Source organism: Lycorma delicatula, chromosome 1, assembly GCF_047948215.1.
Source record: "Lycorma delicatula isolate Av1 chromosome 1, ASM4794821v1, whole genome shotgun sequence".
Classification (NCBI taxonomy): domain Eukaryota; kingdom Metazoa; phylum Arthropoda; class Insecta; order Hemiptera; family Fulgoridae; genus Lycorma; species Lycorma delicatula.
The window spans coordinates 112,913,213-112,931,289 of record NC_134455.1 but is presented as its reverse complement, the minus strand read 5'-3'; the positions used below and the strand labels follow the sequence as shown (position 1 = coordinate 112,931,289).

The following is an 18,077-nucleotide window of genomic DNA, read 5'->3' as shown; positions in this document are numbered from 1 at the left end:
AAAACAATTAAGAAAGTAAATAAGTGTTAATATAAACAATTAGATTAATAAAAATAATTAATATGTACATAAGTTATTCTTAGAATTAAAAGATGTAACATTAACTAACAATAGCCCTTGTAGTTAACCAGAATTACTGTTTAACCAGAATATAAGAATGATCGCTTAATAAAAAATAAAAAAAATATTTTAATCAATAAATTTATTGGTTGAATAACTTTGACATTTTATATATTTATTGCTTTGTTTTACTTAATACTAGCTTTCATGATTAACATTGCTTTCATATACATATTACAAAAAACTCAGTACGGATTTTTAACCAAATTTTAAGATTTTTTTAGTTTAAGATTGCCTCCATTAGAATCTGAATGCACATTTCATAAATAATTATTATACGATATTAAGGTTTAAAGAAATGTCATAAAATGTGTGATAGGATGTGATACAGATAAAGGCTTCACCTTTTGACTGCATAATGCAGTTATTGACTATATTAAATCAGATGAAAATTATATAACCTGGTTTTAGTAATGAAATAATAATCACATTTTTATAACTTTTTTTTTATAAGTATATGTGTTGTGCACTTGTTCATGAAGTTGGTTGTCCATTGGAGAAGTAGAAATGTGGTGGTTGGAGTGAAAACTGAATTTCCATATTTTTTTCACAGTAGAACTGACATAGTTAATATAAGTAAATAAGTGTATATATAATATATATACACTTATATAATATATATATAATATAAGTAAATATATACGAGGGTAAGTCAACTATTATTCGCAATGTACTTATAAATTTTATTGCAATACAAATAGGAAACTTACATATACATCATTTTTCAGCATAGTCCCCTTACATTTCAACGCACTTGGTCCATTGTTGCACAAGCTTCCTGATGCCCTCATAAAAGAAGCTTTTCGGTTGAGCTGCGAGCCAGGAAAGCACCGCTTCTTTCGCTGTTTTGTCCAAGGTAAATCGATGGCCCCTTAATGACTCTTTGAGTGGACCAAATAAGTGGTAGTCAGAAGATGCACGATCAGGACTATAGGAGGATGAGCCAGTACTTCAAAGTTGAGTTTCTGGAGCGTTTCAGCAGTATGTGGATGGGCACTGTTGTGCAACAACACAACACCTTTCGACAGCAGTCCTCGGCGTTTGCTTCGAATTGCAGGCTTCAGCTTGGCAGTAAGCATCTCACTGTAACGCGCACTGTTTATTGTCGTGTCCCTTTCCTCATAATGTTCCAGTACTGGGCCTTGTGAGTCCCAAAAAACTGTAAGCATCAGTTTTCCTGCTAATGGTTGGGTCTTGAACTTTTTTTGCAGGGCGAATTTGGATAATTCCATTCCATACTCTGTCGTTTACTCTGCGGCTCGTAATGATGGATCCATGTTTCGTCACCAGTGATGATTCTGTCTAAGAAGATCGTTACCATAGTGATCCAAATGTTTTTGGCAGATGTCCAAGCGTGTTGCGTGATGTGCAACTGTGTGAGTTGTTTTGGTACCCATCTTGCACAGATATTATGAAACCCAAGTCTGTTGTAGAAGATCTTGTAGGCAGAACTGTGACTGATGTGCAGACGATGTGCCACTTCATCAGTAGTTACTCATCTGTATAAGAAAACCATGTTACATGCACGCTCAATGTTTTCCTCATTTGTGGCGGTAAACAGTCGTCCGGCTCCTTCGTTGTGCGTAACACTTGTGCGACCATTTTTTAATCTTTCAATCCATTCGTAGACACTCCGTTGCAGCAACACACTGTTCCCGTACTGTATCGAAAGTCTTTGATGAATTTCGACCCCTGATACACCTTCCGACCACAAAAATTGGATCACTTAACGATGCTTTTCTTTGGTGGAAACAGAAAGCAGAGCAGCCATGGTTAACGGCAGGGCAGCGATAATGAAACTAACCTAGCAGCATCAATCCTGCACAGACATAACAACAATTAAACCTCGCATGCATCATCTACGCAACACGACAGTACTACTAACATAAACAAAAATATAACTAAATTGTGAATAATAATTGACTTACCCTCATGTATATATATATTTAGGGATGGCTGAAATGCAATATACACTGAGATATAACGGGAGATCAAATGTCACGTAAAGGTAATATGTGCTGTCATCTGATTGTTTTGTTCTCCAACTACTTACATTCCAAAACTTGTTGAACCATGCCCTCTCATTTATGAGTTGCCATAGTTATGGAGTATGCCTGTGTCAACATGTCTTCTAAAGCAACATGCAGTGATTGAATTTTTTATCAGTGGAAAATGTGAACACTAGTGACTTTCATTGCCCTTTAAAAGCTGTTTATGATGATGAAACTGTTGATCACAGTACCAAGTAGGTGGGCAGTAAAATTTTGTGCTTTAGAAGCTTGCAAAATAGATGAACCGCGTAGTGGTTGATCAGTTTTTGTGTCTGATTTTGCATTACTTCTGTGTTAAGTCATTAGGTTGCTAGCAACCAAATATGAGTTTTTTTTTTAACAGCAAGAGGGTTGTTGATTGTCTAATTCTTTGCCTCAAATAATGTTTAATGAGATTTTGCAAGATATATCTTTTCTGCTTCACTGACTAATTGGTCACAAAGTCTAAGAAAAATGTTATCTGGAACTTAAAAAAAAATAATTTAAGTAAAACATTTTTAATGAAAAATTAAATTGTCTTCATAGATAATTTTAAGGTCTTTTTTTGTCATGATTGCATATTAATGTGGATTATTAGGACATAATAATATAATAGAGTCTGATATTCAAAATATTTTTCACTAAAAATTTAAGAAAATCCCTTGGAAAATAGGATAAAAAAATATACACTTTGTTATTTCATGGGACCTTATTTCATAATCAGTCTCATAATTTCTCATGCTTTATATCACTTTTTACATTCCTTTCCTTATTTTTATTAAGACAAACTGTTCATAATGTTAAGCCTTTGCATTTCTTGTTAATAGTGTATTTTCATGTAAGTAGATATATTATATGCTTGTCATGTTTAAAAAAAACTAACAATATGTGAAATAAATTTTTTTTTAGAAATAAGAGATATTTAAAAAAATGCTGATTATAAAAAAAAATAATATTTCAATTCTTTAAATTTTAATTTTTTAGTCAGCACCAAATGAAGGGTTAGTGATATTTTGGTAACTGTTTTTAATTTTTACTAACTTCAAAAAGCTTAAATTTAGAGAATTGAAATTGAACAATTTTTTATTTTTTAGGCAGGTTTTTTTGAAAGTCAGTTTTATAAAACATAAGTTTTAAAATGGTCTTATAAAACTGCCTGTCAGATTATTTATATTTATCAAATAAATATTTTATTTTGTTAAAAATTTGTTGCAGACACAACAGTAACTAATAGTACTGAAAATACTACTAGTTCATCAGGAGAAAGTTATACAGCAGAGAAAAAAGCTAATGAAAAAATCACACCATATGTTGATTTCACAGAGTATTACAAAAATGTGGAACTTGCAAAATTAGAAGGAACTCTTCCAGAAGGAATAGAATTTTAATTTTGTAATGAATATTTATAATAGGTATAAAATTGTGTATAAGGAATATAGCTAGAAAGTTGATTTTGGAGTTTGTCTAATACAAACTCATTACTGTTTACAGAAACATCATTATTTTACAATTAATGTCGGTACTGACATTTGTGGATTTTTGTGAGGGATGTATTTACTTGTATTCTGATTTAGAAGTGTGTGTTCATTATATATTATGTTCTTCTATATATCATACTCATGTATATATATTTTTTTTAATGAAAAAATTCTGATTCTACTGTGGTTATGCTTCCATTTTTAAACTTATTTCATTTATATATGTACCCAAAGTTGGATACAGTTTTTGAGAAGAAAATTCATATATTTATGAGTGTTTGGCGTAGTTAAGTTCTGATTATATTATTAATAGAATGTCAGATGACCAATAAAGATGGATGAAATGAAATACAGAATATGAATTCAGATTTATAAAATTTTATTATTTTTTGTAAGTTAACCTTTTATACTATTATTTAATATTCTTCATAAAGCAAATTTATGCTCCGTTAGTTGCTTTATAAAAAGTTGAGCTTTTTTTTTATAATGCTTTTAATAAGTCTATACTATTTATAATTGTAAGGCCTCAGACTTCCAAAAGTTTCAATTAACAGAATTTTTAATTTGTTTTTCTTTTAATCCTCTTATATTTTGTAAACGTTTTTTAACATGTGTTTATAAGGAATTAAAATACTTTTTAATTTATGTGATATTGCAGTTGAAAGATAATGGTATGTGTGGAAAAAACTCTTGGTTATCTACAATTATTAGTGACAAAATAATAAAAAAGAAAAATGCAAAAAAATAAATAAACTGAATAAAAAATAATAAATAAATAAATAAATGCAAAACATATTGACAAAAATTTTTTTAATTATAAATATACATATTTCAAATAAAGGTTCATGTATCGCTTATAATGTAAAGAATATATAAGTTCTTAAAATGACTGAATGTATGAAAGAAGTAAAAAAAATTAATTGTTGAGTAATGTAACTATTTCTCCAAGTATACCAGTTTTTAATAAATATTGTAAGCATTTAATAAATATGCAAGCATATTAAATATACTGAATATAAATATTCAGTAATAAATATATCTGCTTTATTAGTAAACCACATTAATAAGTATCTAAGTACATATTTGTATTAGATGGTTCAAGTAGTAAAATGAATGAAATAGAACACAAACTTAACAGTATACTTTTATAACGTTTTACAATAATTAGTATTTTTTTTTTTTTTTTTTTTTAATTTTTAATAGCAAAAGATTTTCTCCTTCTTCTTGATTGAAGTCCTTTAGTTTATCTGCTAACCAAAGTCAAAATGACTTTCAGGTTATTCAATGAGACTGTCAGTCAACTATAACATATATGGCCTTTAATGTTTTTTGAGAAAGTTTTTTATTATAAGGTGCAGTCAAAAGATATGTACCAGAGGAATATTTATAATAAGTAAGGTATTCCATTGTGGAGAGTATAAGATTTCAGTAAATATACCAGTTGTTTATAAAATTTTATTGCCATCTGCTTTCTTGATTTAATTCAATTTTTTTACAGCAGTGTGTTCCAATATCATGTTTTACTGGTGAGTAACATTCTCATTAGTTGCATTTTTAACCAATTATTTACTAGCTTTAACTTTCTTAGAATTTTTTTTCCTTTGTCATGATTCGTGTTTTTTAAATTTCCTTGATATTATCAATTTTCTTCTTCAATTACCTCATGAGCAATACTTTTCTATTTGAATAATCCTTATTGAAATAAGCATTTCAATTCTTATTTTAATAAATAAAAAATAAATTGGGATAAACGAAGGCTACAGTATGCTTCCTAGTTGAGCGTTGAGGGCTTATCATTGATTCTGTCAGTGTTTGAAGTTCTCATGGAACGCACAGACTGGTGGTTCATTTTTCATTGCAGAATCAGTAATTTGGAATTTTCTCTCCAACAACTTTGTCGTAATGCTGCAGGAGTATGAAATATTGAAAGGCCATTGGAATAATTGCTGTGTAATCAACTAATCGCTGTTTTTAAAATGTTTTTACTATGAACACATAATGTACAGCGGTCCACTGCTCTGTTGTTACTGAAATAGCATCTGGTATGAATGATTCCAGCCATTTCCATCCTGCCTAACACACCAGGGCTGCCAACTTATTTTCCTTTTAAAATTGTCAGGGTTCCATGATTCACTCTTTATTAATCATTTATAGGGTAATGAAATAAATTTAGATTCTTACTGAGATTTGAATCCAGCACAATGAAAATGATCACTTGCATTTTGAGCAATGTATCTTTGGTCATTGGTATCTACCTTATCTCAAGTCCATTAATTTCTATGATGTTACTTCCTGAGATATTTCAGTAATTGTGGAGCTGTTCTGGTGTAAGAGGTGCAGTCTTAAACTGATTTTTATCTGTTGATTAATGTTTGTGTTATCACTTGAAAATAAATCGTTTTATTAGATTTTTCTGATCAATGAATTTTACAAAGGTTTTTTAGTGTTTGAGTTGTATACAACTCAACAGACTTAAAGTCAATGAATCTAAGCTATTACGTCGACATATCTCCAATTGATGTTTACATTTCTTCCTGTTAATTTTATAAGTTTTTAATTGTAATAAAATGTATAATTTTTAACTCAATTTTTTATTTAGAAAAATCTGAATATACTGATTCCTTACTAATCACAAGTTATTGGGGAAAAAAAAACTGCTGATCTCTTTTGTAGAGTGGTAGCATCTTGGCCTTTCATTGGGAGGTCCTGGGTTTGAATTCTTGTAAGGCATGGCATTTTCTGAAGGGTAAATTATCATTTTCATTTTCCCAAGTTTCTTTGTAGGCTTCTGTGGTGAATTAATTCATCAGTTAAAAAAAGTATTCAGCAGCAGATATTATTTTTATAACAAAATTAAATATGTTTTTAATAATTTTGTTGTTAAAATGTTTTGTGTTGTGGGAAGTAGATTAGATATTTGCTAATTCATGAAATTAGTGTAGAGGTGCGACAATAAAGTAATGAGACTGATGTGAAAAAAAAGTGTTGTTTACCGTTTTAGTCATGTTTAGTGTTGTCTCCTTCAAAGTAGTTCCCCTCTGATTGCACACACTTATTCCAGTGCTTCTGCCATTGATGGTAACATTTCTGGAACTCATCTTCTGTAATATCCTCCAAGTCTCTCATCACAGCTTTTGGACATCTTGTGTTGTTTGAAAATGGTGTCCCTTGACCGCCATTTTGACTCTTGGAAATAGAAAAAAAGTCGCACGGAGCGATATCTGGTGAATAAGGTGGCTGTGGTAATACTAAAATTTGTTTTGAGGTTAAAAATTGCTGTACTGACAGAGCAGTATGGGATGGCGCATTATCGTGATGCAGAATCCAATTATCAGCAATGTTGGCACGGACACGAAGAACTCGTTTACGAAGTCTTTCTAAAATTTCTTTGTAGAAGTATTGGTTAACTGTTTGTCCAGGAGGCACCCACTCTTTATGAACAATTCCTTTGGAATCGAAGAAGCACACAAGCACGCATTTCACTTTTGACTTTGACATGTGAGCTTTTTTTGGTCTGGGTGATCCCTTTGAGCATCATTGCGAACTTTGGCGTTTTGTCTCTGGATCGTATTGAAAAACCAACCTTCATCACCAGTGATAACACGGCTCAACAAATCTGGATTGATTTCCGTTTGCTCTAACAGATTGGCTGCCACATTTTTCCGTGTTTCTCGCTGTTGTTGTGTGAGATTTTTGGGGACCATTTTTGCACAAATCTTTCTCATACCAAGATCTTCAGTTAATATTAGACAAACCGTTTCTCGATTGATGTTGAGTTCTTCTGCAATCATTTTCACGGATAATTTTCTATCAGATCGTACGATTTCATGTACCCTGGTCAAGTTGACATCTGTCCGTGAGGTTGATGGTTGTCCACTGCGGTCTTCATCTTCAACATTCGTTCTGCCTTCACTAAAAATTTTATGCCACCGAAAAACTTGAGCTCTTGACATAACCTCCTCTCCAAAAACCTTCTGAAGCTTACCATAAGGTGTCGTCGCGTTTTCACCCAATTTAATGCAAAAAGAAATGGCATACCATTGCACAATATTTTGCGGTTTCATTTCTGTGATGAGAGACACAAACACGTGTTCACTTATTACAGCACTCACGACTGAGCAGTTGCATCAATGTGCCGCTTGGACTAGAAGTAGCTTATAGACCAAGGTCAAAGATGGTGTGCCTACGCAAGCTGCAGCGTTGCCACATCTTGCAAAGAAAAATTAGCCTCATTACTTTATTGTCGCACCTCATATATTTTATTAAATGTGTAACTTAGTGATTACTAGCAGAATTTTGATTTTATGTATATATTTATCACATTAATTGAAATGATTTTTTTGTTATAAACATCATAAAATGTGATGTTAAATTATGAATAATGTATTGTAAATAATTACTTCATTGTAAATCAATTAATAACTGTAATTATATAAAAAAATAAAATTGTTGGTTGTTGAACCCAGTACCTGCTTTATGTATAAATATTTTACATCTTACCTCTGAACCTCGTCAGAGTTCTGTCTAGTACATTATTCAGTGTTAAATAGTTCTTTGATTGTTTATTACAATTCATAAAATATGTGATATTTATTTATTAATAATAAATTAGAATTTGCTTGTTTTTGTTTCAAAGCAAATATGATGTATTTTTTCTTAACTAGTCACAACCCTGTTTAGTATTTTATTTTAGAACTTCTTTATAATGTTTTATATAATTTTCTTTTGATATAAATTTTAAAAAAACAATTATTGTAGTTGTAGGCCTACTTATTCTTAATGTTAATATTTGTTGACTTTTTACTATAAATTATTTGTTATATTTAATTTTACTCGTTGCAAGATTTATTTTTACACTAAACGAATAGAAAAAAAAATTAATTCATAAAATAAACACTTACAAAAATCAATTATTTTTATGTAGTTGGTAAAAGTAGTTGATTAATTAAGTAAAACGTTAATTGCCTGTAAATAATTGTAATTAGATCATAAAATCTTATTTTATGTTTGTGCATGTTTATTGTCTGTGAAATTAATCAGTTTGTGATTTAAACAATGTTAATTTGTCATTATGCAATTTCTCAAGTTATGTACTGAAATACAACAGAACATGTAGAATACCTTTCTTACAAAATTAGCTTATCAGGAATTGTAAGCCCCTGGTGCTAACACTCCAGTAAAATAGTTGCAATTTGTTTTGATATTGAGAGGATACTATTTGTTGGGTTATTCGAGATATTTTACTTTTAACAAGTAAAAGTAAAATAATAGTACATTTAATTTATTTAGGTTTTATTATAAGTTAATGTGTCTTTCTCAATTTCATTGTATAACTTGTTTCTTCTTTTTTTTTATAAAAGTGTTTCATTTTTACTTACAACATTTTGCTATATTATTTTTTGTAGATTTTTCTAATTGATTAATGTAGTCAAACATTTCACTTTTCAAGATACACTTAAATTATTGACTAACCACAGCCAACAAAAACATACTGGTGGTGATAGGACCAGGAAATGTTTACAAGTATTATTTTCACAATCTAACTTGTTTACATCTCTTTCTTTATTTTAATTTGAACTGTTTTCATGATGTCACAGAATGTTAATAATGCTGGAACTGTAGGTTATGTTCTTGTTAACATTTTGCCACCAATTTATAGAAGTTGAAATATTTTAGTTAATCTGAGCTTTGAAATGATTACTTTTACTGTAGATAACAATACTGTCTTTAGTATTGCTGTGTTTATAAAAGTTTTGTCTGTATTGAAGACAAAAATTACTGCTGCAGTACAGTTACATATGGAATATGTGAAAAACTATCTGATCAATGCTGAATCATGTGTATAAATATTTAGAAGCAAGTAGACGCCACTTTCAGCCATTTTTGTTGATAGTCGAAATTATTTACGTATAAGCAATTGTTATAAATAATAATAAATATGAATGTAATAAAATTAATATTTTGAAATAACTGACTACTTTTAAGTTGATCATGCTCAACATTGTGTTAACTCGTACTCTATATTTACTGTATTTGTATTAAATACTGTATTCTCTGTATTTGGTTAAACATTGATGTGTAATTTTTATATAATACAAGAACAGAACAGGTTTATATACATGTACATATATATACATCATGACATTCTATTGTGTAATTTTAATCCTCTAATGATTAGAAAATCATATACTCTTTATCAAGTGAATTTCATTAGAGTTTTCTGGAATCTTAGTGAGTATGCATCTGCTAGGTAATTTGAAATGTAGGCCTACAGTGAGGAAATAGAGTTATCAAAAATTTTTTTTTGTAGGAAGCAAGACAGGTATATGATCTAACTGTTATTAAACATTTCTTAATAGATCATAAATGTATGAGGGCTACCCAGAAAGTAACTTACATTTCGCTGTTTGCAAAGAGTAGGGATAGCAGCACCATCTTGGTGATTGTTGCTAGCCTGACTCAGTTCGCATCGAGCTGCTACATGCAGGATTGTTATGGCTCTTAATTTTTTATGAGTGTTTAAAATGTGTGCCTCTATAGAAAATTCCACCAGTTGTGAAGTGAGAATGGTTATTATATTTCTTTTGGTAAAAATCTGCAAACCCATTCAGATTTATCAGGAACTGTATGATTTTTATGGGAAAAATGTAATGAGAAGGTACAGTGAGGCACTTTTGTATCATGTTTAAAAATGGCCGCTCAAATGTTGACAATAAAAACAATATGGCCAGTCTAGTGTTCTGACTGACAAACTAATAGTGAAAGTTGATGAAAAGATTGGCCCTAACTGCTGTTTTAATTAATATTACAGAGCTTTCATTTCAGTTTCAAAAAGTTTCATGTAGTCTTTCGCATGAAGTTATAACGAATAAGATGGATTACCATAAGTTTTACACTTGTTGGGTACCAAAAAATAATTGAAAACCAGACGTCAGCATTTTTTGATGAAGGGATACAAAAACTCATCCACCATAACAAGTGTCACAATTTATTGGACAACTAAGAAGGAAATTAGTTGTAAAGATATATTTTCAAATTGTACGAGATGGTATCTCTAAAGGAAAGACTGTTTCATTGTAAAAAAAGTTATTATAAAAACTTTATAAATATTTTTTATTTCTCTTAAACTACATACCTTGTACTACTTCTCTATATAATCGCCAAATGAATTAAGACATTTATCGTAGCAATACACCAGCTTCAATGTACCCTTGTGATATTCTTGTGCCACCAGTCCATTTAGCCACTGATTAACAGCATTTTTAAGTTCATCGTCACCCGCAAATTGCTTACCACTCAAAAATTCTGTCAATTTTACAAACAAATGGTAATCAGAATGAGCTAAGTCCGGACTACATGTTGGGTGATTGTAAATTTCCCATCCAAATGTCCTCAGTAAATTATATGTTGGACTCGCAACAAGTGTACATGCATTATTATGCAGCAGGATGATGCCCATGGTCAGCTGCCCAAGTAGCTGATTTTGAATGGTGCGCAGTAACTTGCATAGAGTTTCACAGTAGGCTTCTGCATTTATAGTTGTTCCACGTGGCATGAAATGAATCAGCAGTATGCCAAATTGATCCCAAAAGACTGTGGCCATCAGTTTGCATCCAAATGGCTGTGGCTGATTTTTGTTGGTCTCATTGGTGACTGAGGATGATTCCATTCACTAGACTGCCGTTTTCTCTCTGGTGTGTAACATGAAATCCATGTTTTATTGCTGATAATTGAATTAAGAAACTCATCACTTTTTTCTGTGTAGTGCATCAAAAATTCTAAAGCAGATCCTATTTGGATTTTTTTGTGACATTCCATTAAGAAGTGCGGCATCCAACGTTCACAAACCTTTTTGAAGCCTAAATGGTCATGGACAATGTGACCAATAACAGCTCTTGAGATATCAGAAAAAAGAAGGGCCAGATTGGAAATCATTGAGCCATGATCTTTTCTGATTTCATCATCGACGTGTTTCAACAAGTCCTTGATTATTGAGGGCCTCCCCAAACACGTTCTTCATCATGCACATTAATTTTGTTACTTCTAAACCTTGCACACCATTTTCGAACGTTTCTTTCATTCATTACATTATCACTGTCTATCATTAGCAACCAACTGCCTATGAATTTCAGCCGGCTTAATGTTTTGATGGTTTAAAAAGCATATAACTCCTATGTATTTTACAGTTAATGGCAACATTGATTTTCCTATTCATTTTATAATCAATAATCAATAATTGTATAATCAAAGATATTACAACACGACAATTTACTGACAACAAGCAGTGTGTACATTACTAGCGTGGCCATGAATGACAGGTTTGCCAACCTTAAGGAGAGAAATTTCCCAGCAGTCTTTACTTTAGAGATATCCCTCGTATGTAATTAATCTTTTCCAACAACTGTTGTTTTTTTAGCAAAATATAAGTTACTCTGGACAACTCTCATATTTTACCATTTTAATCAACTGCTGAGGTTTATGTAATTATACTATTTTCTATATATATAAGCTCTGAATTTTTTATTGGCTTTTGTTATTCATTTTTTTAAAAATAATTTGACTATAAATAAGTAAAAAACAATAAATTTTAAATGATGAATACTCAAAATTATACAAAAGTAGACAGTTGAAAATTTAAATTCAGGTAAAGCAACTCTTATAAAAATTGAATAGTAATACTTAATTAATTATTAAGGAGTTATTACTTTATTTAACATTTGATGACTGTATAACATATATCAGTATTTTATGAATTTATGTTAATACACTCCTTAAAATAAGTTATTGTTTAAGGATTAAATTAATGTAACTATTTTTCAGCAATAACTGTTATTATGACAATAAAATAACTTTTATTTTTAATTTATTTTATATGTTGATTTTAAGTAAAACTTTTAAGATAAAACCTTTTAAAATTTTAATGAAAGCAATAAAAACATATTTTTTTGAAGGTATTTTCATTATTTCAAAATCATACTGTCATTTATTTACAAGTAATCAGGTTTTCATGAGGTTACACCCATGAAAACCATACACTCACAGGATATGTAGCTTCTTTCCATAACCTACTTACAATAGCATTTATTACCTTTCTTCTACTCACTAATTGACATCACATATATCTTCTCTTTTTTCTCACTTTAATCATTCCTTCCGGAAAATTAAATAGAATATATTCCTCCTGACCTATTCAGTGCCCTATCCAGTTTTCAAATTTTACTTTCATCAAATTTTGTTGGGTATGAAAATATCAATCCTGACCAGGATTTCATGGGATGTTTAATTTTTTGTTTAGAAAATTAACCAACTTGAAAATCACTTAACCAATTTTCTTGTAGCTTTGGCATCTTATAAAATATTTTACCACTTCTGTGTATAATGGAACTTTTTCGACAAGAACAACACCCCCTTTTAGCATGAATAGTTCTCTCTTTCTGGGTTTGAAGCCATTCATATTTTCATGAAAAAATATTTGTATATATTTGTGATTAATATATTTTATTATTTTTTTAGTTACTTTTTAGTTATAATTTATGATCAGTCATTTTTTTATTCAATTAGATTTACAGAAAAATAAATATACCATTACAGTATTCATTAATTTATGCAATTATTATTGTGCTCTAATTCTTTATTTTTTATTTTTAAAGAGATTTGAAATTCTTCATTTCAGCAAGCATGGTGCAGTCTTGTTAGCACATGTGTTCTCTTCAACTAAACTTTAAATCCCTCAGGATTCAGATTTTTAGATAGAATCAAAACGGTACTAATCAATAATTTTTCACTAAAAGTTTCATTACATGTTACAATAAATACTCCTTTTCCTTCAGAAATTAAGCGCTACCAAGAATAGCCCCAGGGTTTGTAAAATAACGACTTCACTCGGTATAGGTAAAATTGTGTGGCAAGTGGATATAGACAATAGAATTCTAAACTCTTAAGTAGACATTCATTAATAATTATTCGTGAATAATAAAATGTTAGATTTTGATAATTTATTTATAAATATTATTATGATATTTATAAATAAAACATTTCATTAAATTTTTTTTAATGTAAAATATTTTAGCTCCACAGAAATATTTTTACACTATTAATTTAATTTTTAAGTGACCCCATTTATTCTTTATAAATGATATTCATTTACAGAATAATTTATAAATAATTTACCATCTCTTCTTTTTACATGACTGCCCAAAAAGGAGTAAAATGCATTTATGGTGTATGAATGTATGTATATATGTTTGTTCCAGTGTAACAGCTGAACCATTTTAAATGCATGACCCCATAGTGGAATCCTTATGTTATCGGGAGTATCATAGGCTACCTATGATAGTGAGCATCAGGTACACTTTTGGTCAAACAGATCATGGTTATTCAGAAATACTTCGCAACCAATCTTTCGATTTTCATTTATTAATGTGATTGTGTATTTTCATTTATGTTATATTTTCATTATACTATATACAAAATTGTCACCCGCACCCTCTTTAATTGTCCTATATTAAAGAACAATGTTTGTCAGCAATGGTTTTTTTGGCAGTTGTTTTTTTAATTTTTAATATTTATCTCCTGTGTAAAAGTAAGTTTAATAGTTTTTTAATTTATTGCTTTTATATCTTGTGTAGAGTTGCTAAAATACATTCCTTACTCTTCTACTATGAACATTGTAGTACAAAAAAATGTTAAAAGTATAAATGTTAATACATTCACTGAATTAAAATCCTTAATAATTTGCATTTGAATAACTTTCTCTGTAATTTTTTTTTTGATAACTTCTAAATACTGAAAATTAAAAATTTCTTTTTTGTCTTGTAGTTTTAAAACTTTCTGTGCATTTCAAAATAAAAGTATTGTAGAGTTGGCTTGGATTAGACTTACCTGGATTTCAGTAAAAATCATCTAATATACTTTTAAGAAGAAAATTTCAGTTAATGAATTTTAAATTTATCTGGAATTTACAGATTTTAATTTAATATAGCCTTTTCTTACTTTCAGGAGCAAATGTATGTCTGTATTACATGTATGCAGCCAAGGTCCTATCTATACCTTCCAGTCTTAAAAGTTATTTAATGTTATATATTATGTTAATTAATTTTATTAAAATGTTTAATTTAATTTTGTATATGTTTATCTTGTGTTAAAAAAAGGATTCTAATGTGCGATAGAATATACTTGTGTATGTGGGTTTAACATACATTTTTTGTATTTTGTAAAATTGGTTTGCATTGCAAGTTGCTGAGTTCCATAATTACCTTTAGGTTATATTTAGGTCAAGTAACCTGAAAAAAGTTTTGAAATTTATTTTCCTAATGTGAACGTCACAATCTGTTCAACTAGTGGACAATAAGCAAACCCCCTCCACAAGCCAATGAGATGAGGATGATATGTATGACATGTAAATGAGGTGTAGGCTTATTTAGACTCAGGCTGACCATCCCTCTCTTTCTTTTTCTGTTTAGCCTCTGGAACCAATGTAAGGTATTACTTCAGAGGATGATATGTATGAGTGTAAATGAAGTGTAGTCTTGTACAGTCTCAGGTTGACCATTCCTGAGATGTGTGGTTAATTGAAATCCAACCACCAAAGTACACCCGTATCCACTGTCTAGTATTCAAATCTGTATAAAAGAAACTAACTTTTACTAGGATTCGAATGTTATAGCCTCTGACTTCAAAAATCAGCTGTTAAAAAAGTGATTTACGATGAGTTAACCACTAGACCAGCCTGTTGGGCTTGTATTCAATTTTTTTTAATGAAATATTTTAGCACTATAATTTAATTTTTAAATTAAAATATATTTATGGTATAATTTTTTTTGCCTGTATTTGAACTCTGCAATGAAATTACATTAAAAAAGTGAAAATTAAAGGCAGCCAAGAAGAGATGGCAGCAGCAAATACTCTTGGCTATAATCTGAAACTCCTGGAGAAGTGCGACCAGCAAGATTGTGAAAACTGGATGGCAGGATGCAAGAAACAGTGAATTATCTGTATATACTTGCATAAAAGTAAAAATAAGTATAATTAAAGTACAAAACAGAATTGTTGATCTTAATTTATTGTGAAAGGTTTGGCCATTACCAAAAATAATTGTGCTGTTTTACCAATAATGAAAGCGCTGTTTCCGAGGACAATAGGCATCGCCATTTTGATTATGTAAATAAAAACAGAATAAATTATTGTTTAATTTGAGCATAAATATGTATAATTAAAAAAAAAAAAATTTTTATGTTTTTTATTTATTTTTCATTGTTCTTTATTTATATTGCTAACTGAATTAGCAGAAATTCTGTTCCCTACATTTATTTTTCTAATAAACAAGAACCAAGAAACTAAAAATAAACACTTTATTTTGTTATTATTTATATAACACTTCTCTTGTTAGAGGCAAGATTTGTGTCGTTTCTTGTTGAAAGGAGTATTTGTTACTTTACACTATCTGTCTCAGTTTTTTTTATGGTGTGGCATGTGTAAAGCTGGTATTATTGGCATCAGCCAGAGTTGTTTTCTCTGATGACAATGATGTTATAGCCAATCCATATGGTGAACTTCCTAGTTTTTCACTATTAGCAAGTGAAAAGCGTATCGAAATGGTATACAACACTTACTTCCTGTGTGAGAGGTGGATGGTTTGAGGTCCAGCTTGGCTAGTTATATTTTAATGCTAATTACTTCTTGATACTGTCATTTGGGTACCATTGTGTGCTTAAACTTTTATTAACAATTCATCTTAATCTGGAAATTCAAGGTTGTTATAAATTGCAGGTACACTATATGAACAAGGGATAAAGCTAACACTTGTTAACCCTGTCTCAACAGCTGCACTGGATATTTGGAGACTTTCAAAACACCATCTGAATCAATTAAAAGCAAGCTTTGACTGGGTGAAAGTTTGAAAAAGTCTTTTTCATGAAAGATATCTTAAAAAATAGAAATCTACATACTTTCCTATTTACTTCCTTGATTTTTTGTTATAAACCATTCAGAGAAAATTTATTCCAGCAAATATTTTTTTGAAAGGAAATGGTACCTGTATTAAATATAACTGATTATGATGATGCTAAATTTCCCAGTATTTTCATACAGCTTAAAACAAATTTACTACATAAAAGTTAAAATTACCATTTGCCAACAATAACCGCCATGTTTATTTTTGATTTAAAAATGATACACTAAAATTTTATTTATCCTAATGATTTCAAAATACTAAACATAATGCAAAACATCAATGACATCCTGGAATGTGATTCTTCTGCAAACATTCTCGTGGGTGTTTTAAAAATCGTTTAATTGAAAGAAATTTGACAGAATAAAGAGGAATTTGGTATTAGAAAAATGTTCTATTAATAAAATCTGAAACTTTCAGTATTTTATATCCATCAGCTATCGTTTTGTGTACACGTAACCTCGTCTTTTAAAAAAAAACATTTTTTTCCACTTTTTTTTAGACGTGATTTGTACATGCATGTTATTTGAAAGTTTTATGGTGAGTAGAAAAAATTTTTATACATTTTTTAGGAAGAGACAATCGGCTCTTCAAATACAGAGTCCAAGTTTACATACAGAGTGCAAGTTTATTTGGACAAACGATTTTTACTTTTTGTAGTTAGTCGAATATGGATGTTTGGTTATTCTTGGCAATGGCTGTATCATTTTTGTGAATGAATTGTTTCTTGTCAGGTCTGTACAGTTTTTAGCTAACAGTTGCACCCAGAATATTCCTTCTTACGTTCATTTTTCATAAAAAAAAAAAAAAAAAAAAAAATGGTTCCTTACACATTATATTTATTTTTAAGTATTTGTTTTTTAGAAGCATTTTATGAAAATGATTATTTAACAATCATGATGGATATCTAGTTAAAGGCTTTTGCTTTTTATAAATGATTGAGTCTTGTTTTCATTGCTATTGTACTTTTTAACTCTTTCTCTTGGTTAAATCAAAAATTACTATGATCTATTTATTGATTATCTATTCTAGCAAAAGATTTTAGATTTTAATTATTATTAAAAAAAAAATCTTTTGTAGATAACGATTTTTTGAATTAAATTATTATCAGTTGTAACAATCTCTCCTTTAAATTTTTTTTAATTTTTCCTAAAATTACTCGTTGAATATCACTATGTAAAAAAAAAAAATAACTATTTTAAATGGGGAAAAAATCTTTAAATTTCACACATAGACTCTGGTCTCTAAAGGAAGAATTTTTATTTTTATTAAATGAGGATAGATTTTAAAAAAACTTTTCTGGGAATAAGAATTAAAAAAAAAAAACTAAATAAAAATTGGAAAAAGAAAATAAAAATCTAAAAGAATTCCATAGGAAAAAAGGTTTTCTAATTTTGACCAACAGTTTTCTCTCGGGCAATTGATTAAAAATAATATCCTGAGGAGTAAGAAACATATTCAGCTACTCAAATAAGGTTATATTCGTCTTTTTTAATGTTT

General features: G+C 29.5%; 1 protein-coding gene across 1 annotated transcript in view; it reads left to right on the top strand.

The window, feature by feature from the left end:
• The window catches only part of LOC142321261 (TGF-beta-activated kinase 1 and MAP3K7-binding protein 1-like), a 38,123-nt gene extending 25,608 nt beyond the window's left edge, over positions 1–12,515 (top strand). The window contains exon 8 of the mRNA XM_075359262.1: positions 3,366–12,515. Coding sequence (XP_075215377.1) covers positions 3,366–3,538 — 173 coding nt within the window. The 3' untranslated portion in view covers positions 3,539–12,515. The remainder of the gene's footprint in view (positions 1–3,365) is intronic.
• The last annotated feature ends 5,562 nt before the right edge of the window (positions 12,516–18,077 follow it).